The sequence below is a fragment of the Pezoporus wallicus genome, unplaced genomic scaffold, assembly GCF_028554395.1.
Source record: "Pezoporus wallicus isolate ANWC-B61680 ecotype Strahan unplaced genomic scaffold, APGP_CSIRO_Pwel_v1 contig_8839, whole genome shotgun sequence".
Lineage (NCBI taxonomy): Eukaryota > Metazoa > Chordata > Aves > Psittaciformes > Psittacidae > Pezoporus > Pezoporus wallicus.
This window is the reverse complement of record NW_026641258.1, coordinates 553461-578765: the sequence shown is the minus strand read 5'-3', so window position 1 is coordinate 578765 and position 25305 is coordinate 553461. Positions and strand designations below refer to the sequence as shown.

Here is a 25305-nt window from a genome sequence, read left to right as displayed (position 1 = left end):
GGTCTTCTTTATCAGTGTCTGGCTTGGGAAGAAGCATCTTACACATGCTGGGGGGGGTGCGGGGGGTGTGTGTTCTCTTTTGCTGGGTGTGGTAATTAGAAGAAAGTGCCTTTATTTCTCAGTCTGCTCCTGTCCATTTTGCCAGGCTCAGCCTTACAGCACCAGTGTGAGTCATTAGCAACCAGGTACTCCTACATCACTCTGTGAGCCCCAGCTACTGGGGACAGCCCAGCAAAACCTTGCATGGCTCTAAGCATGGAAGTGGCCTGAGCAAAGTCATTAGGTATTTTCTTGTGCTTGAAGTGAAGCATTTCACTGGCCCAGCATTTGAGGTTTTCAAAAGTGATAGGGTTTTGCTCACTCAGGAATGCATTTGATTCAATCCAACAGAAAACAAAAAGAAAGAATTACCTAGCCAGGTTGGGTGTTGGGAATTTCAGATTAGCTGGGGTAGTTTCATGATCTAGATCCCAATCTAATCAGGCTCAGAAATCACACAGTAGATGCTTTGGCAGAATTCTTAATTATGATAGAACCATAGTACAAACTGTTGGGATTTTCCTTGTTGTTTGCTCCTCCCTGTTCCCCAGGGAGAACATAAGAATACAGCCCGTGATAATCATCAGTGGTGAGGCCATTCAGAGAGAATAGTCCCCTACTAACTCTAGGGGTTCTCCAGCCACCCAAAGCTGGAGCCTGCAGACAGTCAGTGCATCCTGGCTGCTGGCAGCAAGAGAAATCATTGCATGTCTCCCTCCTGAAAGAACTGCCTGCAGCCTGGAGGTCCACGTCCTCTCCTGTAATCTTCTGGTCCATACTGGCTGGTATCACTAACATTTGGGACAGCTACCATTATATATGCCTAGGTAAAGTGATTGGGATATGGTAGCTGCCCAACGCCAGGTGCAGCTGGACCTCCTGGTTTTGCCCCAGGCTCAAACTTCTCCTGAGAGCTGGAAAAACATATGACTACATGTCTGGAGGAACCCAAGGGCTTCACAGCAGCTGCTGCAGCAATTGACTGACACATGGCTTCAGAAGATTAAGTTCACTGAGTGGAAATTTACAGAATCATGGAATGTGTTAGAAGGGACCTTACAGATCACCCAGTCACTTAGCATTTTGGATTATTAGCCTGTGCGTCAATCCAAGTTGCCATCTTTCCCTCAGCCTCAGGAGTGCTCCCTCAACTCCTTCACAGAGCCACACCCAAAGTTTCTGGAGCTGCCTTTGCACTACCTCCTCTCCTACTGGTGTCTTGGCAGGGTCCTGCTGGACCCTCAGACCCAAAACAAGAGACGGTGGCACACCCGGGTGCCTCCTTGGTCAGAACTCCTGCAGGTTGTTGCTGTGGATCTTGTACTTGGTGGTGGCACTTGGCTGCACACCAGCTTCTGAGACCACCATTACAGAAGGGAACTTGGTTGTTTCGGAAAGCACAGCCCGTGGGGAATCCACCAGCAGCAGTGACACTTGACCAAAGAAAGTCATTACTGGTTACTGTTACTAATTGCTGTTAGCTTCCTCCAATGCGATGAAAGCTTGGCTTGATTATCTAATGGAAAGAAAAACCCATTTTTTGTCTGATTTTCTAAGGACACAAAGCTTACACAACAATATTATCCCTCCTTCTCTGCCTCTTTGCAGACATCCGTCACTGGTTTTTGTTCTTGTACTAGGTCTGAGGACAAATGCACACTCCACTGACAGCTTCCAGGTTTAACTCTTTGTTTGTGTAGTGCGTTTGGTTTGATAGGGATTTTTTTCCCCTGTGCAGGGCCCAGCAGGCTGAGTTTCACCATGGCCTTTCTCAAAGGACGCTTGCCCTGCATCCCACCACCTTGTCTTCTACAGGGTTGAGATGCTGCTGCTGGTGGCAACAGACATCTACAGAGCAGTAAGAATACCCAGAATGGCAGCAGCAGGCCCCACCTCTGAAGGAGCTGCCCCTTCCCAAGGCAAGGTACCACATGCATACACCTGTGTATGTGTCTGTGTGTGTGCCCTTCTCCCTACATGGAGCAGCAGTACTTGGACTCCCGAGTGTGCGGTGCAGTTGGGTGGATGGAGGCACCTGCACCTCCCACCTGAGGTGAAAGGATTTCTAAAAACTAATTCCCCCAAAGGAGTGCCAAAAAGCTAATGAGCTTTGCTTCCCCACCCCCCGCCAAGACATCTCCCCCTTCTCAAGAATGCTCATGTGGCAGCTCTGCTTCTCTGCACGTGGCCTTCCCTTGTGAGGTGCCATTTTCTGGAAAACTAGGTGCTAGGCTGGGAGAAAAGTGAGAAAGGCTCTCGGGATCACCAGGAGTTGTGCTGCCCTCGGCAGGAAGGATACCTAGAGCTGCCTGTGTGCATTTCCCTGCTCTGGAAACACTGAAAGCCTGGGCAGAGCTGGCTTTGGGAGATCTCTGAACAAGCCTTGGCAGGAAGCAGGGCCCAGGAGGTGCCAAGAGTGGCAATAAACCAGGGTGTTTAAAGCAGGATGGGGAAATCCAAGGACAGTGATTGCTGGGCCTCTGCCAGGGCCTGTGGGAGACTGTTGGGTGGGACACCAAGGAAGATACATGTTCCTTTGGCTGCTTCCTTCTCAAAACGGAGAAGTTGGCTGTAAAGACCTCGGCTGTCCCTCGGCTCTCCCTTCCCAGGCTCACTCACCTCCCCAGGGAATGACGTGGCTCCCGGCAGGAGCAGGGATCCTGCAGCATCACAGTCCAAGAGGTCAGAGCTTGATGGATTGATACAGGGATCAGCTGAGCCTGGGGAATACACGTAGGATGGAAGAAAACAACCTGCCCTCCAAGAAGCATGGGCAGTTTGGCTGCTGCTGATCCCCCAAAGCCAAGATATGAATGGTCTCGAACAAGAGAAGATCCAGGCTGCCAAGAGCTTCTTTTGAAACACTGCTTCTACTGAACCGCCACCACAGCAACTTCCGATTGTGCTGCAGTTATACTCGAGCCATTTGGCTGAGGAAAGCAGAGGCCATCTCACTCCCGTGGAAGCAGGACTCTCCCTCACTGCCTCTGAGCTTTGCTGAGGTACAGACGGGGGAGCATGCGTTGGTATTCAATTAGAGAAGCTATGCAGCTCTTCACCCTTCCCAAACGTCTGCTGGAGGGCCCCAGCACTACCCAAAGCCCACAGCTAAGGCAGACAGAGGAAATCCAGAGAACAAGGGAAATACACCAAAGAGCACCTCCAGTATTTCTCCAGTTCCAAGCAAGCCAAATCTACTCTGGCATCTGGGTTTAGAGATTTCCATTCTAGCCCCGGGTAAGTGTCATTTTTGGAAGGATTAATCCAGCTGGTAATTAATAAATCTATTTCCTGGGACTCTGTGCAGTTTCTGTGCCTCCCAAGGCTCTCAGGAGAAATTAAGAATTTCTTGGGGTGCTGCCATCCATAAGCTAAACTGCAGAGAGGAGAACCCCTGAAAGGGGCAGTCTTGGGAGCTGCCAGCACCAGGACTGTTACAGTGGGGAAGGAGTCAGACAGAGCTGTCATCTCTCCTGATCTCTACTCCTTGCTGCATCTGGATCTGCCTTCAGGAGACACCAGAACCTCCTGCTCCTGCCTGGAGAGGGACCCACAGAGAAGCAGGCGGAGACAATCAAGCTGGGGAGGGAGGGAGGTTATTGGGAATGGATGGGCCCCATCCTCTCCCATCCTGAGGAGAAAGGGTTGAGGCTGGATGACACATGGTGCAGAGCTCTCAGCAGTGCCCATGGCTTTCCAGGGAGCCCAAAGCGCTCCACACTGTTACCTCCTCTGTGCCCTCCACCCCAGCCAGTGGCCAGCGCTGCTCCCCAGGTTACAGCTCCTGCAGGACGGGAGCTCTGCTGCTTTCCATGCACAAGACACAACACAACATGATGCTGTTGTTGGTTGCAACAGCTGCAGCAACACAATTAAAAGTGATGACAGCATTTGCACCACCTGCTGTCACTGCCCAGAAACGTTTCCCTGCAATGTGGGCAGACAGACTCAGTCACAGAAATGCTTGGGAATCTTATCTGCAGCTTGCATGCTTGGCAAGGCAAACCCTCTGCCACGCTGCTGTGTGATGCCATTAAAGGTATTTAGGATAAAGCCATCCTCCTATCTCTCATGAGTCTTTACCCTGCTCCTCCCAATGCCCCGCTGCACCTGGTTCCTTCCAGGGCGAGCTGGAGCTCGTCCCCTTGACTTTGTATCTGCTGAAGTTCCTGTGAGGATCTGAGTACTGAAATCACCACTTCTTTCCCTGCCTCTCCAAAATGCAAGTTTATTTTCTTCAATGAAGAACCACCAGTGAGGAAGGGTTTACATCAAACCTGCAAGGAAAACACTGTCATTTTTCTCTTCACGCTTTGTCTGCCTCTCAGTTTGCTCTCTATTGTATTGGAAAACTACCCTTGCTCTTGCCAGCACGACCTCAATCATCTTTGGAGTGTAGAACTAATGCCTCTCACATTGTGGAGATGCACCTTAGAAGTGCACTGGGTCCTCATTCCCTCTGCACTACAAGCTTGTATTCAGGCTTCTCCTCTTTCGACCAGGACACCAGTCCTCATATCTGTAGCTAGGCACATGGGGGAGATGCATCATAAATCTCCTCTCCTCAGGTCTGGCTGTAGATCACTTTCTGGTCACACCATCAGTTTATGCAGTGGTAGTAGGGTGTCTCCATGGGACCCCCTTGTCTTTGCCACATCTCCAGTTTTGGCTTCATTGGGAATCCAGATCAATCTGTATCGAGATGGATTTGAAAAATTAAGAAAATAGTTTTATTAATAAATGTTTCCACCTTAACCTGTTCCCCCCAGATGTGACCATCACTGCACAGCATCCTCTGCAGGGCGATCTGCACAGACACTGCCCGCGACTCGGTGGGTAGGGTAAATCAGGGAGCACACTGGTGGGCAAAAGAACCGGCTGACCCAGTCAAACAGAGCAGCCTACACAGTGGAACAACCTCTAAGTGAAGGTGATGACAACACACGATTACTGGAGGTTTCAAAACACGGGTTACTCAAACACCTGAAACTGTGTGTTAATGCAGAGCGTGTAGATTCTTGATCCTTGGGGGAATGAAAAACAGAAAAAGTCTTAAATACACCTAAAGTTCACAAGAACTGTGCACCTGATGGAGAACTGCCGAATCTCTTAATACACACAGAGGCTATTTTCCACTCAGCAAGAAACAGCAGTAGCTTCTACTTAAAAGATGGGAGAAAGCAAAAAGTGATCCAGTGCCTGAAGTGCTCCTTTTGCTTCCCTCCTTACAGCAGGGAAACCTGAAACCAGGACAAAAAGCCTTTGCAGGGCATTTGAAAAACACAAACACACACTGGATCAGGAGAGGGTTTAAAGTGCACACTTTTATTTTCTATTACAAAGGCTAAAAGAAGCAAGTTTGGTTGTTGGGTTTTATTTATTTATTTATTTAAGAACAAAACCAAAAATGTTGTTAAAACATCTACATTATTATCTTGATACTAGACCTTATGAAAGATACTAAGTTCTTTTTTAATAGTAAAGCGTGGTATTCTTAAATTATATTAATACAAAGACATATTAAAGGACTCGAAGTCATTACTACCCAGCTCAGAACTGCAGCATCCCCTTGCTGTCTTTTCCTCTCACTTGCTAAAACCCTTCCATTTTTGACATACAGTTTCATACAAGCTAAGTAGGGTATTTTTTGGTTTTATACTTCCCCCTGTAAAGGTCAGGTCAGCTCCAACACCAGTGTCACTGAAATCCCTGCCCCTACCGAAGGATTTGGGAAAAGATTTTCACTAAGTCCTTCAGCATTTGACAAGCCCCTGCTCTGTGCAAGTGTGTGCGTCTGGGGTTATTTTACAGGATATGAGATTTTCTTCTAATGTTATAAAATTAAACCATAGCTTGTTTTGTTAATAACCCTCAACTTTGGTTCTGTGCTGCAAAATCATCTTCTCTCACGTGAGTGAAGAAAAGAGAGAGCTGTCACAGGGTCAGCAGCCCTACCACACATGGTTTGTCTGCAGCTCTGCTAAGAGTACATAATGTGCTGAAGAAAACCGTCTGGGCTTGGTAAAGCCAGCCTGGGAAGTCAAGTGTGAAGCTTCCTGCCCTTTAAATTAAATATAAGCAAAGCCTTTACCATTAAAACTTTACTTGCTAGTTAGCAGTATAATCCTCTGCCATCGAGATATGACTGCGAGGACATCCTAGGGGGTTTCAGAATGTGAACAGGGAAACCTGTCCCATCTCAACGTTTATACCTATCTATATAAACCCTCCCCTCTTTGTTACTTCCCTTTCCCTAACCAAAATAAAAGTCTTCATATTTAAAATGGAGATGCTGCGTTTCCTGGCCCGAGTCCTTTTCCTTTACCATCGTTTAAAAGATTCCTTCGATACCACACACATATAATATTATATAGAGCGATATATTTAATACCTGTGTATATATGCTTCATGGGAGGGGTCACATATATACACACTAAAACAAGTCTGGTGACAAAGTACTGCAACACCACAGACCAGGTTATCATACCAGGGAAAACATAAAGAGATACTGGACGCAACCCCCATGACTGTGGGCCTCCCTCACATCACCTCACCTCACACACCTCTCCCTGCCTCAGCCCCAGAGCGACAGGGAGAGGGGACAGCAACCCACTTTGTACCCTACAAAGTTACTGTATGAGAATTCATGGCGCAGTGAACACTAGAGTCACACTAAGAGATGCAGGTTTGGTTTAAAATAAAAACACATCCCAATGTTCCACGATCCAGATCAGATCCCCTGGCATCTCTGCCTGAGAAGAGCAGAACAAGACAACCCGGGAGCTGATGCCAACCTCCTCCCCCGTCTCTATGAAGCTGACCACTTAAGCACAAGGAGCACCAGGAGAAGGTATGACCCAGACAGCTACAGGGAAGGGCAGAGGAGAGAATACACCACCTGACCACTCAAACTGCCATGTTTGATGCTGCACCACTCTCTCTCCTCATAGCACTACAGATCCTTCCCCATCTTGTCCTTCTCCCCACACGTGGGCAGAGATGGAAATAGCCACTTCCCTCCCCACCTCTCCCAGTGAGCTGCCTGCTTATCATCAGATGTTATGGTCCTGGCCCCTTCCAAACCAGATCTCAAGGTGCTGAACAGCTGGGAAAGGGAGCTCACACCAAACCAGCAACCACCATCCATATTTTAAAGGCGAGGAAATAAGCTCTGCAGGGCAGCGGTTGAGTTGCCATCCCTGGAGGTATTTTAAAGACATGCAGATGTGCTTAGTGACATGGTTTAGTGGTGGACTTGGCAGTCCTAGGGTAAACAACTGGACTTGATGATCTTCAAGGTCTTTTCTAATCTACACAATTCTAAGCCCAGGGGCACATTCAGCTTACTTAGAGCATGGAGTATCTCTGAAAAGACCCAAAATCAGCATGCAGCGCACTCTGCTCCTGGGTCGTAACTATTCCAGTGGAGCTGATGCACCCACCTGGAGGCTGGTCTAAAAACTTGCAGCTGCCCCCACAGCACCTCCTGCATTTCCACATCTCTCCTGAAGCTGGGAGCCCCAGGGATATGGGAGCAGCAAGGGAAAAGGGGGACCCAGCAATGCCAAAGCACAAAGCAGTTCATGGCCAGATTGTATTTACCACGGATACAGCACTGCCAACCCCAAGGGCTCTGAGCCTGCTGTCCTGGGAGACTCTGTATGAAAAATACATCCCCTACAAATGCTGGGAAGGAGACGTGTTTGAGTTTGAGTGGATGGTGCCATCCATGCATGCAAAACTGCAGAGTGCAGCTGGGCTGCGGAAGAGAGGAGAGGGAAGCTCAGGACAGGACATGCTTTTTACCCTATGGGGTGAGACCACCAGAAAGGACAAGGCTGGCACGCAAAGCAGTGCTGCCTCTTACTGCTGCCACTATAAAAGCCAAAACTCCTGTCCCAGATCTCAGCATCACTGTTTTCCATGGTGGCACACACCAGGTGGGACAGGAGTGGGTGCATGGTTGGGTCCCATTGTGCCACTTGCACTCCACCACAGCCCCTGCCCTGGGTCACACCCTGCCTGCACTGTGTGTCTGCAAGCTCCCTGCCTCAGCTCCGAGGAGGAGGGGGTTAGACCTCTGGTGCTGGTAAGCATCCTTCCAGCTGGATTCCCATCAGCAAAGCTCTGCCTGCGCTGCTCAATGCTGTCCTTTTGAACAGGTCCCCAGTTCTTCTGGCAGTGCAGGTTAAAATGCAGCTCTAAGTCACCAAGAGCAAGAAGGGAACCCCATTACCTCCCTACCTCCCTTCAGGAGACAAGGCAACACAGAAACACAAGCTCCTTTTGGTTACAGCCTTCCTCCTCACTAATACTGCTCACAGATTGCAGCGACACAGGGTGTGCCACAGCCGCCACTACACCTTATAGATGCCTTCAGCCTTACTGCCACCAGTCACAGCCAAAAAAACAAACCAAAACCTGCTGCACACTGAGAAAGATATCTAATGAGGAGTCACCAATTTGCTTTCCGAGTACAGTCAGCTGAAACAGTCTTAAGTCACCTACAATCCAGTTCCTGCTGCTGCAAGTGGTTTTATTACTTTGCTGCTCTTAGCTATAGTTGTTATACAACATGGCTGTTACTTCAGCACCAGTTGATGCCTCAGGGCAATACAGACAGCAGAAGCTTAAGCCTACATGTTTTAAGCCAGATCTAGTGGTTTTCCCTCTTTGCATCTCAATTCCTAATTTTTCTGGTACAGAACTCCCAGGAGAGCAGGCCAGCCGCAGCAGTGTTAAGTGGGGCTTGCTCTGCAGCACTGAGAAAAGGAGCACATGAACTTCAGGGTCACCTTTTCACCAGATGTCTGGCCCTTCCTCTCAGCTTTGTCCTCCAGACCTCCACAGCCACATTCTGAGCTGAGGGGCAGAAGAATGATACAAGGAGAAGCTCCCCAATCCACAGCCCAGTCCAGACTGGATTCATTCCTTTGAATGAAGGACAGTGAAAACAAGAAGATGAAGAGGAAGGAGAATTTGGAGGGAAAGAAGAAAGAGGAAATGGATCACAAACTCGGTGAGCATGGTGTTCGCTGGCCAAGGAGAATCAAATTCACGATTTCATTCACCACTAATAAATCATCATCTCATAATCTTAAAACAAAAGAAAAGAAAAAGTTCTCTTTGCGAGACACAGGCCTCGCTCTCCCTGCTACTGCCACCCATGGAAAACCCGCCCTGTGTTTCTCCAGCTGACAGGCTCCCCTCTCATCCCTTACTATACGCCATCCCGCAATAGGAAGTTGTATTTCCCAAAGTCGTCATCCCTGGGGCACAGCAGCATGTCCTTGCGGGCTTTGGCCAGCTTCTGCTTGAGCACCTCTCTCCGGTCTAGCCATTCTGTCAGCTCATCCTGGCCGTGGGCAAAGCGGCATTCCTCTCCTTCAGGGCAGGTCTTGCTCTTCTGGAACCTGCCGGCACAAGGAGCGCGATCAAGAGGGCATCCCTGGGACAGGGGTTTTTGCTCCCCATCTGGAATACCCGCTTGGAGCCTACTGAAACATGCTGTCAACTCTGCTTTCTAAGGGTGAAATGATCCTCCTAGATCCTTCCCATGCGCAGCCAGTGAAGGCAACAGGGAGGTTGTGCAGAGCAACAGAGCAGCAAACAGAGCAATGTCTACGAGGGGATTTAGTCAACAGAACAAAACAGTGTGAGCTGGAACTGGACCAGCAGGGATGAGGAGAAACCACCACACAACGCCACGTGGTAGCCATGAGAGACAGAGCCTTCCCTTGAATCAAAATGGCACTTCTAACCATCACAAGCCTTCTGAAGTCACCTCAAGGCACTGATTTGGAGGATGCAAAGCATTCAAACCACTTAATAAAGCACCTGGGATTCCCCCAAGCATCAGGCCAAGCAGACTGTTCAGCAGCCAGAGCCAAGAGCATCCTGGCTATGGAGGGCACAGGTGCAGATGTGAAACCCCTTCTCCTTTTCTAAAGACATGTCCTTGGGAATGTATTTTTACACTCAGTAGTGTGGCTGAGCATCCCTGGGATCCAACTGCAGCCTCACTGTCACCCAAACCTGCCAGTCTCACTCCTCCTCCAAGCAGAATTCCCTGGGGACTCTGTGAGAGGAGGAGGAGGGAGTGAAGGTCCCTGGGCCTGTTGCCCCATCCCTGCAGCAGCAGCACAGAGGGGAGATGAGACAACGGTACCTTTCACAGAGCCGGAATTCACCCATGGGGAAGCGGTAGTTCCAGCAGCTGGAGTCACTGTCTGAGGTGAAGACCTTCTCCTTGTGCTTCTCTGACTGGATGTGCTGCTGCCATTGCTTTTTGCTGTTGCTGTTCTTCCCACAGAGCCAGCAGTGGTAGCCCATCTAACCGGTGCAGACAGGGCAAAGGGCCAGTCAGTGCATGAACAGTCACACCCATCAGCCTTCCCCATGCTGGCACTGCCTCTCCCCCTCTCTTTCCAGAGCATCCTGGAAGCTCCACTCAGTCTAAGACCTCCCACACTTCCCTGCCATGTCATCTTTAGGACATCATGCTGCTGCTAAGGGGGAGCAGAGGAGATGCTCTGTCAACATCTACCCTACACCTCAAACAGGCTTAGAGAACAGTTCACTGACATGGTCCCCATGCCCCTGCTGATGGCACCCAGGAGCACAGACAATGCAGGACTCTTCATACACCATTCACAACTCCTGGCCTGAGGAGATACATCTGCCTCTAGTTTTCCCAGGCCTTTACGTTCCCAACCCAGTTCTTCTCCAAGCTTCTACACCTTTTCCAGCAGGCCAGCAATGACTTTGCCAGCTTTCCCAGGAGCCAGTAGGAACCTTGTGGAGAGGCTGAGCCCACACAAAAGGGAACCTAAGGTAGACTCCGACTGACTGGAGGATTAACAGAAAAGCCATTGCAGAGCCTTACTGATGACAGGTCAATCTCCTTCCATCTCATCTATGCTGCCCTTGCTGTACTGCTCCAAGCTGCCCATCTAACCTACATTAGCAAAAGCTCTTTCCCACAAAAGCAGTGCAGTCCCTGCTGGCTCACACCTGGAGTACAGGAGAGGGGCAGGCTGTCAGCACGGAGGAGGAGGGATAAAAGACAAGAGATGAGCTGATTACCATGATGTCAGCATAGTCGGTGGGCATCTGGATCTGTTTCTCCCCTTCTCGTGAGGTGAGTGGTGTCCCCTCTCCAGGCTTCCCAGGATTGTGTTTCTTCAGCCACATGTCGTAGGTCTGCTGCATATCCAGTACTGCACAAAGGCGACCCATGAGGTCACTCAGCATCCCGCACCATGCACAAACTACAGGACAAACGTTGGGGCAGCCCTTCCCTCCCCTCCCCTGTCCTCTGTAGCAGCACCAGCCACCACACTGAAGGTCTGGGAGGCCCCATGTCACCTCCTCAAATCAGACCCCTGGGGAAAAGAACCAAGTTCACACCACGACCACGTGGGGTAGGTGTCTTCTGTGAGTCAAGTGGCAACCTTGACAGCAGCTACACAGAGTGTTCAGGAAGGAGGGGAAGTGTCCCAAGATCTCCATGGATTTCCCCCACCAGGTGGTTCTCCATCAAGCCTGATTCTGCTTGACTCAGCAGACATCTCACTCCAGCCAGGGACCAAAGGCAGGGGCTGGATTCAGACTGGTCCATTCCCTCTAAGTCCTTCATCCTCAGCACTCAAGAGGGAGGAGAGCCCTTAAGCCAGCTGGCCACAGGAAGCACTGGGGAGGGGAAGAAGACCTAATGATAGCTTGCCCCAAGTTCAAAACCTGCCCAGAGGACAGCAGTAGATGTCTCTTGCTGCTTTTTTTTTAAAACCCACTCAGCACACTAGTGGGAAGGGAAATTTTGGGTGGAAGCTTTGAGTGCACATCTCCTTTTTCTCCTATTTTCTCCTGAGAGAGGCTATGGAAACAAATGTTTGCAGTACCAAAGTGATGCTGTAAGTGTGTTGGTAGTGATTTAGTCCTCTCTAAATGGGTAATTGAGGAACTCGTGGCAATTTGGGATAATGAATGCAAATTCCCCCAAACTGAAACAACTCTTGTCATTTGAAGATTCACCTTCCTGCTTGAGCAAACACACCCAGACTAGACTGATGTGCTCTAAAGGCCTCAACAACAAAGTTAACTTGGACTGCAACAAGTAACAGCATCTGGCTGGCAAAGACTCTCCATCCAAATGTGAAGACTGAAGAAACTCAGAGCATGCCTGAAACCCTCCAAGCTTTCCAGCATCTCCCAACAGAAACAGGTGAGTACCTGGACAACTGGGCCTTGCAGAGTCTCTTTTCCCACCCCACTGTTGGTCTGAATAAACAAGGATTGCTGCAAGGGAGCTGGCTGTCCAGAACATGGGTAACCCCCCACAGCTATCCCACAGAAGATAAGCTGGGAGTCTCCGTAATTAATTCCAGACAATCCACTCCACAAAGGCACCACCCAACGACGCTCTCATTTGGGATCTCAAATCCAATCCAATGAATACAATGCCATGAGCAGGGAGTGACACAGCCCAGGAGCAAGGGATAGGGGCAGAAATGAGCAATAAAGCTAAGGCAGATACAAGACAGACGAGAAAGATACAGGAGCAGCTACAGGTCAGGACTGGTGCTTTGGCAGAGCTCCATACAGAGCCAGGCCTGGGGCAGTACAGGCAACTGGAGGGTCAGCACAGCATGGATTCAACAAGCTGCAGAAAGGGAGGGCAGCAATGGAGCAGTGCGAGACATGGGACCAGTGTGCACTAGTCCCAGAGTGAGGGACTCAAGATATGCATGTATGTTCAAGAGAAGCTCTAAATTACTATAGACAGACCTGACCCATAATCCCACCAAAGCTCATGGTACCAGCTCTGTCCAGCTCTGTCTCTGCTGTCAAGAGTACATCTTAACAAACCCTGCATCCATTGCCCAAATGCCCTCTTCCCTCTCCCCAGACTCTCTGGTCCATGTTTCCCCCACTCACTTTTATTTTCCTTCATGAAGGTCCACATGTCTCTCTCCTCAGGGCTGTGGGCGAAGGAGCAGTTGCCCACGTATTGGCATTTCCTGCCATTTTGTGCATGGATACACAACTGGTGAAAGAGAGCAAAAGTTAGCATCTGCATAAACACTCCTTGCTAAAGGGGAAAGTGGGCTCACAAAAACAGCTGGGGTATTAAACTGCACATAGGAGAGGTTGCAAACTGGACCCTCCATATGTCGTTAACTCATGCTTCTTTTCCTCAGTGATGACATGAAAGGTAAGTTTTCCCTATAAACATGAGGGCAGCTCAGTTCAGTCCCTGGCCTCTCTCTTGTTGCCATTTCCACAGGTGACCGGGTGCAGGTACATCTAGTGCTGGCCCTGGGTGAGGCAGCAGGGAACAACCTGGATGGACCCAATGTTGTCTCCTGCTGGTCAAGCTGCTGTTCCCAAAAGGTGCTCCATTCTCCACCAACTTCCAAGTGGATGAAGTGTGGCCTTACGGGTTGCTTAGACCACACTATGGCACACACAACTCTACCTCACAGCTACCAACAGCATCATTGTCAGGGAAAATTAGCAGCTTTCTGAGCATCGTGTTTACTGATGGTTCCTTCTCCCCTAGTCCTGTCACCAGTGTGGACACCAGCTTGCCCATTCAAACTGGGGAAAAAGAGACAACACTGCTTCTCTCTGGCTGGGGCTGAGTGGGAGCTCAGGCAACGCACACTTGAACTGCTTTGCTGCATGATCTGTGACTCACCTGCTGGCTTGTTGCCTACTGTAGCAGCTATAAATAACTCCTGTTCCCCCACACCAGCTTCTAGCAACTGCCCTTGCAACTGGAGAGTGCTCAAAGCTTTGTGCCTGCCCATGGACTAGGGAGCAGCAGGTCCCATAGGACAGGGGGAGAGATGCCTTCTACTTTCAGGGAGAAAGGAGAGGAAGAGAGAACTATCAATTGCTGTATTTGGGGCTGGGGTTGGAGGTTGAATATCTGTAGTTCTCAGAGAACGTGGCTTTTTAGCCAACTTCTTAGTTCTGCTGTCAAAACACATTATGAGGCAGTTTCACAGTCTACAGCAGCACAGCCATAGGGACAAGCCCTCTCAAGTGCTCCGTTTCACCTCTCACCCACACTGGGAAACCCTGACCTAAAGCGAGAATCAAGTCTCATTCCCAAACCCCATGCCATCCACTTCTTGAGATGGTGACTGCGTTAATAGCAATGTAAGAAACTCCCGTATGTGTGTAGAGTGGTTTAAACAGGTGCTGCTCCTCTTTCTGCTCCACTCTTTTTCTGGATGTGTTTGAAATCTTGATGCCATCAGTCTGTCCTTGCTTTCTACCACAGCCAACACGTCCTTGCATCCCTACCAGGTCTCCAAGGGACCAGCCCCCAAAACACTGCACCATGGTGGGAGGGAAGAGGAAGGGGCACCTGGCTGTGCCAGGCATGGGGCTTACATCATACTGCTGTGGGAAGTTGCGGATGGAAGGCAGTGGTCGGACAGACACCCACTTCTTCTTTGCTTTGGACATCACCAGCAGGACGCGACGTTCCTTTGTCCAACTGAAAACCAGAGAATAAATCAAGAGAGGCAAAGGAAGAGCAGAACAAAGTTTTGTTTTCCTCAGGGACTCTTAAATACTGAGAGATGACCAGATCCTCCTGTCCAGGTCGCCCCTGCACTATGCAGCTATTCCTAGACATGCACATCTGTGATAGAGAAGCCTCAAGAAGGGTGTTTAGGAGGATTTCTCCTTGTACATGCCACATATTTCTTGGGGTATCTCTTCTCTTGAAGTCACTGAAGTCTCCCCCAAGTCTCACAGGGAATCTCCAAGGACTACTAAACAGCTGCTTTCCACCCTTCTACACAGCCAATTCTTGTGCAATCACATCCATGAAAAAAAATTAGGAATATTTTCTGCTTGAAAGGTGTAGTAGAAATGCAAGTCATTACAAGCACTGTTTTATGAACAGGTGCCAGGAAGTACTAATTCTCCTGCAGCTCCAGCAAGTGATCACCAGGAGATACCGTGGGCAAAACTTCAAGCTCAACTCAGTAGCTGCACAAAGAGATGTTGTCCTTCCCATTCCAGGAAGCGATCCTCACCTGCTCACCTCTTCCAGCAACTGCTGCTTCTGTCTCTTGTTCAACAAAGTGCTTACATTTGCAATAGGATGCTGGACTGTGTGGCTTGTGCTATGGCATGTGAAGTCCTATAAACCCTTCTATCCTATCATGCCAGGCTGCCTAGGTGAGATGGGCCACAGTTCCCATGACCCAGTGGTGATTTCCCAGGTGATATTCCTCTTCTAGGGGGCTTATAAGAAAGATGGGGACAAACTTTGTAGTAGGGCATAGAATCATAGAACAGTTAGGGTTGGAAAGGACCTCAAGATCATCCAGTTCTAACGCCCTGCCATGGGCAGGGACACCTCACACTAAACCATGTCACCCAAGGCTCTGTCCAACCTGGCCTTGAACACCTCCAGGGACTGAGCATTCACAACTTCCTTGGGCAACCCATTCCAGTGACTCACCACCCTTACAGTAAAGAGCTTCCTCCTTATATCCAATCTAAACTTCCCCTGTTTAAGTTTTAACCCATTACCCCTTGTCCTGTCACTACAGTACCTAATGAAGAGTCCCTCCCCAGCATCCCTATAGGCCCCCTTCAGATACTGGAAGGCTGCTATGAGGTCTCCACGCAGCCTTCTCTTCTCCAGGCTGAACAGCCCCAACTTCCTCAGCCTGTCTTCATACGGGAGGTGCTCCAGTCCCCTGATCATCCTCATGGCCCTTCTCTGGACTTGTTCCAACAGTTCCATGTCCTTTTTATGTTGAGGACACCAGAACTGTACACAATACTCCAAGTGAGGTCTCACAAGAGCAGAGTAGAGGGGCAGGATCACCTCCTTTGACCTGCTGGTCACGCTCCTTTTGATGCAGCCCAGGATACAGTTGGCTTTCTGGGCTGCAAGCACACACTGCAGCCTGCTCATGTTCAGTTTTTTCATCGACCAATACCCGCAAGTCCTTCTCCACAGGGCTGCTCTGAATCTCTTCTCTGCCCAACCTGTAGCTGTGACTGGGATTGCTCCGACCCAGGTGTAGGACCTTGCACTTGGCATGGTTAAATTTCATGAGGTTGGCATCAGCCCACCTCACAAGCGTGTCGAGGTCCCTCTGGATGGCATTCCTTCCCTCCAGCGTATCAACTGAACCACACAGCTTGGTGTCATCGGCAAACTTGATGAGGGCGCACTCAATCCCACTGTCCATGTCAGCGACAAAGATGTTGAACAAGACCGGTCCCAACACCGATCCCTCAGGGGCACCACTCGTTACTGGTCTCCAGCCGGACATTGAGCCATTGACCACAACTCTTTGTGTGCGGCCATCCAGCCAGTTCTTTATCCACCAAGGGGTCCATCCATCAAATTGATGTCTCTCCAATTTAGAGGCAAGGATGTTGTGTGGGACAGCGTCGAACGCTTTGCACAAGTCCAGGTAGATTACGTCAACTGCTCTACCCTGTCCATCAGTCCTGTAGACCCATCATAGAAGGCCACCAAATTGCTCAGGCAGGATTTCCCCTTAGTGAAGCCATGCTGGCTGTCACCAAGCACCTTGTTGATTTTCATGTGCCTTAGCATGCCTTCCAGGAGAATCTGCTCCAAGAGTTTGCCAGACACAGAGGTGAGACTGACTGGTCTGTAATTCCCCGGTGCATCCATTTTCCCCTTCTTGAAAATGGGGGTTATATTTCCCTTTTTCCAGTTGCTGGGAACTCCACCTGACTGCCACAATTTTTCAAGTATGATGGCCAGTGGCTTCACAACTTCATTTGCCAGCTCCTTCAGGACTCACAGATGGATTTCATCAGGTCCCATGGACTTCTGTACATTCAGGCTCTTAAGATGGTCTCAAACCATCACAGTGGGCCTACAGTGGGCCCAAGGTCTTCATTCTCACAGTCCCTGCATCTGCCTTTCAAGCCTTGGGTGGTGTGGTCAGAGCACTTGCCAGTGAAGACTGAGGCAAAGAAGTCATTAAGAACCTCAGCCTTCTCCAAATCCAGGGTATCCAGGTCTCCTGAGAGCTTCCAGAGAGCGCCCGTGTGGTCCCCTACCTTCCTGTTATCTTCCACATCCCTAGCCAAGTTTAATTCTAACTGGGCCTTAACTTTCCTAACCTGGTCCCTAGCTTCTTGGACAATATCCCTGTACTCTTCCCAGGCCACCTGTCCTTGCTTCCACCTTTTATAAGCCTCTTTTTCCCCCTTGAATTTTCCTCAGCAGTTCCTTATCCATCCAAGGAGATCTCCTGGCCCTCCTGCTGCACTTCCTTCTAGCTGGGATGCAACACTCCTGAGCTTATAGCAGGTGATCCTTGAATATCAACCAGCAGCCTTGCCCCCCCCTGCCCTCTAGGGCTATATCCCGTGGAACTTTACTAAGCAGGTTCCTGAAGAGGCCAAAGTCTGCTCTCTTGAAGTCCAGGGCAGTGAGCTTGCTGCACACTCTTCTCACTGTCCTGAGGATCTCAAACTCGACCATCTCATGATCGCTGCATCCAAGGCTGCCCTGGAGCATCACATTTCCAACGAGCCCTTCCCTGTTGGTGAGCACGAGGTCAAGCATGGCACCTCTCCTTGTCGGCTCCTATTACTTGCAGAAGGAAGTTGTCTTCCACATAATTGAGGAACCTCCTGGATTGCTTGTGCCGTGCCTCCAACAGATGTCAGGGTGGTTGAAGTCCCCCATGAGAACAAGGGCCTGTAAGCGTGAGGCTGTTGCTATCTGTCTATAAAGCACTTCATCCGCAGGTTCCCCTTGATCAGGCGGTCTGTAACAGATCCCCACAGTAATGGCCCCCATAGCTGTTCTCCCTATAATCGTGACCCACAAAGTTTTTGTTAACCGATCATCTGTCCCCAGTCAGAGTTCCATACTCTCTAGCCTATCGCTAACATAAACGGCAACCCCCCTCCCCATCTGCTGGGCCTGTCTTTTCTAAAGAGCCTGTAGCAATAGAACAAGGGGTAACTAAAAGAAGGGAGTTCCAGACTAGATAAGGAAGAAACTTTTTACAATAAGGGTGTTGAAACACTGGAACAACCAACAGAGGTTGTAACACTCCATCCCTGGAAACATTCAAGGTGAGGCTGGATGGGGCTCTGAGCAACCTGATCTAGTTGAAGATGTCCCTGCTCATTGCAGTGTGGGGTTTGGACAAGATGGCCTTTAAAGGTCCCTTCTAACCCAAACTATTCTATGATTCTATGATACTATCACACCAATCATCCTCACGGGCCCCAAGGAGCTAGGAGCTGCAAAAGGACAAGACATGCCTCAGAAAAGAGCAATCAAAGCAATGAAAGAGCCAAGGAAATGAATGTAAAAGGAAGCAGAATACTTTGAATCATTGCTAACAGTGACATGACAGACATCTGCAAACAGGTAGGAGTATAAACAAGTGCAGAGGAGAACTATATTAGTGACTTTTCTAAGAAGAAATGATAGCAACTGGGAGAAAAGGGATTTGTGGGAGCTGGACTGCATGCACCAGGAGTAATAGCCTGCACAATGCTGGAAGCAAATACAAACAGTAAGAGAGCTGGAAACTGGAAAACAGCTGTCTGCAATGCTTGCTGTAGTGACAAACACCCTGAGCAGAGAGGCTGCAAGGTTTCCTAGCAGCCTCTTCCAGAGAGGCCAAATGAAGCCCTGGAGAGGTTAAGAAGAGAAATTTCTGCCCCTGGGGAGGGGTGGGGGAAGAGAAGGCAGCATTGCTCACCAGTGGCGGGCTTTGGCACTACAGTACTTGAGGTCTTTGTCTGGCTCCACCAGCTGCCCATTCCTCCAGCACTGGCCACACACAAATTTCATCTGGAGGTCGAAGGTGCTTGATGCAGGAGCCCGGGGAGAAGCCTGAGGAAGAGAACCACAACCTCAGGCAACCTGATCCAAAATGCACCCCTCAAGCTGCGCATCAGCAACAACTCAGGTTAAATCAGAGACAGCCCAGTTCTCCTCTGCCAGTGTTAGCTGCTGGCCCACTGATATACTGGACAGGAGCAAAACCACTGCTTTCTTCAGCATTTCTTGAGCTTTTACAAATGGCCAAAACACGGCCACCCTGGCAGATTCAAGCACTAAACAGGCCTGGCTGTGAAGCCCCTGCAGCGCATCTCCATGTACAGATAAACTCTGTGAGACCTGCACCAGCACCTAATCCCCACCTCCGTGCAGGGAGGGCAATCCACAACCCCTCGCTACTGCTACCGTGACCAGAGCTCAATCACACAGCTCAGAGAGCCCCCTCAGGAGACAATCAGGCCGTGCCACAGCAGAGGACCCACCACTCCTGCTGCTGAACTAAGAGGCACATTTGACACCATGAAGTCAGAACTGGATCCCCTTCCAATCAATTTCTGGGCAGGTTTCCATTTCTCACAGTCCCTTTGCACCAGGTTTCACAGGCAGTTAATTGTGATCACTGGGCAGAAATATACAATGCACATATTCCAAATCCTCTCAGCCATTCGATTGGCCTTCTACTTGTCCCCATGAAAAAGCTGGTTTGGGATTACAACTAACTGGTTGAGGATTAAAAAGGAGCCAGTCTGCCCACCCCATATCACTGCTGCCTCATGTTTTCTGAACCAATCTCTGGAAAGCTGTTTGCATTCTGTATCCCCACTGGAAAACACGTGACTGGTGCCTCCAGTTCATTTCCAAACCAAAGAGCAGACCTGGATGGATGCCAGTGGTCCTGGGCATGGGAATATGTGAGGGTACAAGAGAAAACCCCAGTCATCAGGCTGACCATAAAGTACAGAAGTTGTGTATGGATGAAACAGCTCTCTGATTGCTAACACTGCCCATCCCAGCTGCCATGCCTTGACTTCTAACCCTGAGCATCTAACAAGGAGATGACAGGAAAATCACATCTCCCAGGAGCAGGCTTCTGTCAGCAATTGATTAGCTGCAGCATGCACCCTATGTGCATTCCTTTGGCACAGGGAAAACAAGCACAGGCAGTGCAGAATCAAAGCATCTCCCAGGAAATGCCACATAAGCTATTGACTACCACTCTGCATTGCTCCAGACCTGATGCCTGAAAGGTACTCAACTGCTGTGAAAAGCTGACTAGAGAGCTATGCTGACTACAGGAGGCCATCACTGCCTGGGATGTCCCAGGAAAAGGACCTTTCCAGGGAACCATCATCTCTCACAAAAAGCAGCAGCAATTCTGTCCTACCTGCCTCCAAGATGGCCTTTCTGGTGGCATCTGCCACATAACTTGTGCATCTGTCAGCTTTCACCAGTGCTGGTGACCACAAAGAACACATCAAACTGTGGCTGTGGGATGAGCAGGGTTGAGACCTGGGGTATCAAGAAGGCAGCAGGGTACCTCCCTCCCAGATGCATGGCCTCTGAACACTAGTTTTAATTTCCACTTGGTGTCCAAAGGAAATTACACTACAGCTTGCCTCTGACCCACCAAACTTATAGATAGGCTTAAGGTAATAAAATGGCACTGCTGTCATATTCCCTTTTACCAGCCCCATGCTATCTGCCATGTACTCCTCCAGGCAACAGATCTCTCAGCACAGTCAGGAAGCTTGGCTCAAACCTACTGACACAGCAAAACCAGAAACTGAGTGGCTCCAGAAGGCACAATAGATCAGAGATAAAGAGAACGTTTCCCAGGTAATTCTGGTGATCCTGGCTGCTTTTCCCACAAATTCTTAACCAAAAGAAGCCTTTTTGTGTGCATTTCTTCATCAGTCATGCAAATTGCTGGTCAATCCAGTGGGCATGTATGCTCCCAGGGGATTAAGAGACAAGTGAAAAATCAAAGCTGCTGCTGCTGTTGCTGTTACATGACTGTTTTGTAAAGGCAAGACACATACCTGGCAGGCTGCTGATAACCAACAGTGTGGAAACTATATCACATGAGGCTCTAGCAGATGAAGCCAGGCAAAACTGCCTCAGGCTGTGGCACCACCCCTTGCTATGGAGCCAGACAATATAGTGTTAGCTATGCACCATGGCAACCAAATAAATAAAGGTCTTTAGCACGACAGCTCTCCACTTCAGGCTTTGCAGAAAGCAACAGCCCCAGCGTGGCCACTCGTGTCTCCTAGCTTCAGGAACCCCACTCAGCAATACTTGAAATGCTCTCTGGAGGAGCTGCATGTCTCGAGGGGACTACAAGAGGGGCCCAGGTTACTCAGCCACCTGACCCACTGAGCAGTACTTAGGTGCAAACACCCCTTACTAGACACTTTCTGCTCCATGCTGAAATTGCTAATTTTGAGGCCGCCTTTTTTTTTACTCCAACAAGAGGAGTAAAACCAGGACAGTCCTCAGAAATCAGAAAAAAATGAGCACTAAGTCCCCTCAATTCCTAAGGAGGTGATGGGAGGACACCCAGCTATTTGCAACAGTCTCTTCTGCTAACTGCCTCTTCAATCTGCAGCCACTGGTTTTACTCCAGCAGCAGCCTTTATGGGGCCAAATGCAAGATCCCTGACAGGTCTTTAGCAGCAGTGCTCGTTTTCCACTTCTTGCTAACTTCCACTCTCCTGACCTGCAGCATCACAGCTGCTGGGTTCCTGCATGCTGCCTGCCTCTTTTTCCAGAACTGGATAGCCCCAGCCGATAACTGAGTCCAACTGGCAGCTGTGACAAAAGTGCAGCAAAATCCCTGGGAGCGACTTTGCTTCCGCTGACCAGAGGGCGCTGGGGTGAGCATAGATCACATGGGATGGTGGGAAGGAGGGGTCTGCTTTTACAGCACTCCTGGGAAGTTGTCTTTGCCAGGCAGCCAACTTCGAAAGCTGGGAGGACGCTGAGAAAACTCTGAGTCACATCAGCCTGCTTGGATGGGAGAAAATAATGGCAAAAGTAAACTTCTCTCAGCAGATATGTTAGTCCTACCCCTGAGGTCTGTGGCAGCAAGCCAATGTCTCATCCCATAGCACAGCCCTCTAGCTGAGTATGTGCTGATGCCAAAGCTTGTTTGCTATTGCAGATGCATGCATCTGACCAATTTGATTCTGTCTCCCTGCACAGTGTCAGTGCCAGGCTGCCAGCCCCTTCAGACCATTGATGGTGCTGCTGGTAGGCAATTTCTGACTGTAGCAACAAGGCTGCTGCTTTGCCTCCACACAACATAACAACCTGGAAGGGATGGAGGGTGCAGTCCGGGTCTGTGACAGGCACAACTAGACTTCATCACTGGCCATCAGCCCTACTACTGCCCACAGGGTTCAGAAGCTGTAGCTCATTGCTCATCCCCCGACAGCTGATGTAGCAGGCACTGGCATTTCTTTTCCTGATCCACTGCCCCCTGCAAGTCCCAAAAGCCAAAACTAAACCCTTGCTCAGCATCCAGATCCCAAGTGCTTCAGAGGATATGCTCTGACTGTGCCTGATGAACAACCTGTTCTTCCAACAGCAGCACCTCCAGACAAAGGTGAATTTGAAGCTGCAAGGGTTGCAGGACAACAGCTGCTGACCCATCTTCTTTTATCCCCTGATTATACACAGAGAATGGCAAGACAGAGCTCTCTGGAAAATGCAGATCCACAGCAGGCAGGACAGAACCAGTCTCTAGACTTCTCTCTCCATGAGGCAGGGATTGCCAATATATATCCAACTACTGTCACAAGCTGCTGCAAATTCACACTTTGTTTCCTCCACTATGAGGATGCAGGCAGCTGCCTCTGTATTCACATTAGGCAGAAAGAGATCACAGCCAGCTCTGTCTTCAGGGGCCATTCAGGTCATCCAGGCTCACTTCTCATACAATACAGGCTGCAGAAACTCATCCTCTCAGCTTCCTGAGAGGCTAGAACATATTCCTCCAGCAAGTCGGACAACCTTGAGAACTTGGTTACTCTGGACTGCTGCTTCACACTCCTCTCCTCCAACCATGTCAGACCACAACAGCAGAACAAGATGCACAGGTACGTTGCTGAGCATCTCCTCAAAGATGACTCCATTCAGCATGATGCAGACACAAAGCCCACTGCAAGCATCAGTGCAGTCACCCAAACTTTTCCTGCTGCACTTGCCCATGCCCATCAGATCTGCTTTTCCTCAGCATCAGTGCCCTGGAGCCTTCTGAACACTTCTGCTGGTCCATAACCAGCAAAAAAAAAAGTTGCTACCTGCCACGCTGAGTGACTCATATACCTTTCCTATAAAACACCTCCTCTGCAGGGTGCTCACAGGCTGCATTCAGTGCTGGTCTCTGCAGAGGGACTCCTGGGTGAGGGGTCCCAGACAAAGGTGATGCACCCTTGCTCTGGTAGCAAGGCACAGGCCAAGGGGTGGCAGATCAAGCATCCACAGGGGGAAAGAAAGCTGTCAGGTGGGAACAAAAAGGATTCGCAACATCTTCCCCAACATTTTGCAGGGGACAGAATTGCTCCTATGCCTGAGAGCTTGCTGGGAGGTATGAACTTTCTCATCTCATCAGACAGATTTTCTGAAAGTAATGAAAGAACAACAAACTTCCTGCTCTAATGGCAGAACTGCTTTAGTTGGCTGGGTTGGAAATCATCCTCACTAGGTGGGCTCTGTTCCTAAACTACAGAACACCTTCTGTAAAAAAAGAGGGATAAGGCAGTGCCACCCACAGCCAACAGGCTGGAAGAAAGCAAACAAAGAGGTGCCCTTTGCTTGTCACACACCTCCCCAGAGAAAGCTGTTGGCAGTGCTGGCGGGTACAGGCAGAGGCACCTTCTCCCACACTGAGAGACTGGCGGCACAAAGAGAGGCAAAGCTCACAGCCTCATCCTGGCAAGGCGCTGCTAAGATCTCTGCCCAGCCCCAACAGCACTTGAGCTGGAAGTTCCATCCACTCCTGCATTCAGAGCAGTCCTGAGGGTCATTTCTTAGAACCCTTCAAACTGTTGTATCATCCCTTGGCCACTGAAGGGCAGCAGGACACCTTTGGTCCCCTCTCTGTGTGGCCACAGTCTCCAAAGTCTCTTGATTTCAGTAGCAAGGTGTCACAGGAAGCACCGTGCTCTGCACATTGCCCTCCATCCTCTGGAAGCTTCACCCCACCACTGAACAGACCAGATAACAGCGCTGCAAGACAAGCCACAAAGCACATCACTAGCACTGCAACCAGGAAAGCTCTCAGGTGTCCTGCTCCTCAATGGCCAGCCTGGTCTGCCTGGGACCTGTCACGCACTTCACTGGAAGTTAAAAAGAGAAAGTGCTGGAACAGTTGGGAGCAAAACTAGGCTGCAAGCAATAGATGCACCTTACTTACCATGCTGTTGGCTGGTTTGCTGGCATGTGCCTCCATCTGCTGCCAGTACTTCTTTGATTCTTGCACGATATCTTCGTGGGTCATTCCTGGGAACAAAACGGGACAGAACTGAGCTACCCTGTCTTGGCCAAGAGAGGGAGGGAGAGGTTTCAGGACTTCCTGTGTTGAGGCTTACTAACCCCTGTGTGACTGACAGCTCCCAGTGTACCTACTGGTAATGTCAGGGTTGTAAGAGGACCTACCACAGAATGTGTTTAAGCACAGGCTAAAGAAGCTCCTCTCTCCACACAAGGCAAATAAAAAAAAGGCCTCCTGGGCTCACTCAGACCTGATGCTCTGCACACACTGTCAGCAAAGGACCCAGATGTTGCCTCCAAAATGATGATTTTTGGCACAGGGTCAAGAGGCCATCCCTCAACACTGTATCAACAGATCCTCCCAAGACCTTCAACACAATGCTTTATTACTGCTGACCTACTGTATATTGGAGTTTTGGGCACTAGCTTGGAAGACCACAGATATTCCACCGAGACATCTAGCATCTCCAAGACCCCAGAAGTCTCACCTAATCCCTGCTGGTGTTAATTAACCTGTTACTTCTTTAATCAATAGGTGAAGAGGAAAGTTGAAATTCAACACAGACAAACACCAAGTGCAACCAAGGTAGCAAGGAAAGACCAACAGCAGAAAACCAACCAAGGAACAGCTACGAGTACATAATCAGCAAGTAAAGATCTGCAATGTTTCAGAAATCAGAAATGCAGTATCAGACAGCAAGAAAAAGGGTTGTTCAGACCTTAGCTAAGGAATTAGCTCCTGACCAACTCAAGTGGTGAGGGAAAAGCACCTGTCAGTACCAACCAGCTAGATGGGCAGTATGAATCTCACAGTGCTAAACAGCAAGAGAAAAGTATGTAAGAGTAGGAACTGTCTGGTCAATGTGAGGTCTCTGTTATAAAACAGCCATGTTATTTAAGTGCTATAAAGACCTGAGGTAGCTGCCAAAATAAACTGAAGC

The 25305-nt window shown here is 49.6% G+C and overlaps 1 protein-coding gene across 7 annotated transcripts in view; it reads right to left on the bottom strand.

Moving 5' to 3' along the window:
- Positions 1-7704: 7704 nt before the first annotated feature.
- The window catches only part of ZC3H7B (zinc finger CCCH-type containing 7B), a 49466-nt gene continuing 31865 nt past the window's right edge, over positions 7705-25305 (bottom strand). For all 7 annotated transcript variants that reach the window (XM_057422774.1, XM_057422779.1, XM_057422775.1 and 4 more), the window contains 7 exons: positions 24288-24373; positions 18786-18919; positions 14443-14548; positions 12976-13084; positions 11125-11258; positions 10208-10371; positions 7705-9452 (listed from right to left, as the gene is read on the bottom strand). In XM_057422774.1, coding sequence (XP_057278757.1) covers positions 9260-9452; positions 10208-10371; positions 11125-11258; positions 12976-13084; positions 14443-14548; positions 18786-18919; positions 24288-24373 — 926 coding nt within the window. In that variant the 3' untranslated portion in view covers positions 7705-9259. The remainder of the gene's footprint in view (positions 9453-10207; positions 10372-11124; positions 11259-12975; positions 13085-14442; positions 14549-18785; positions 18920-24287; positions 24374-25305) is intronic.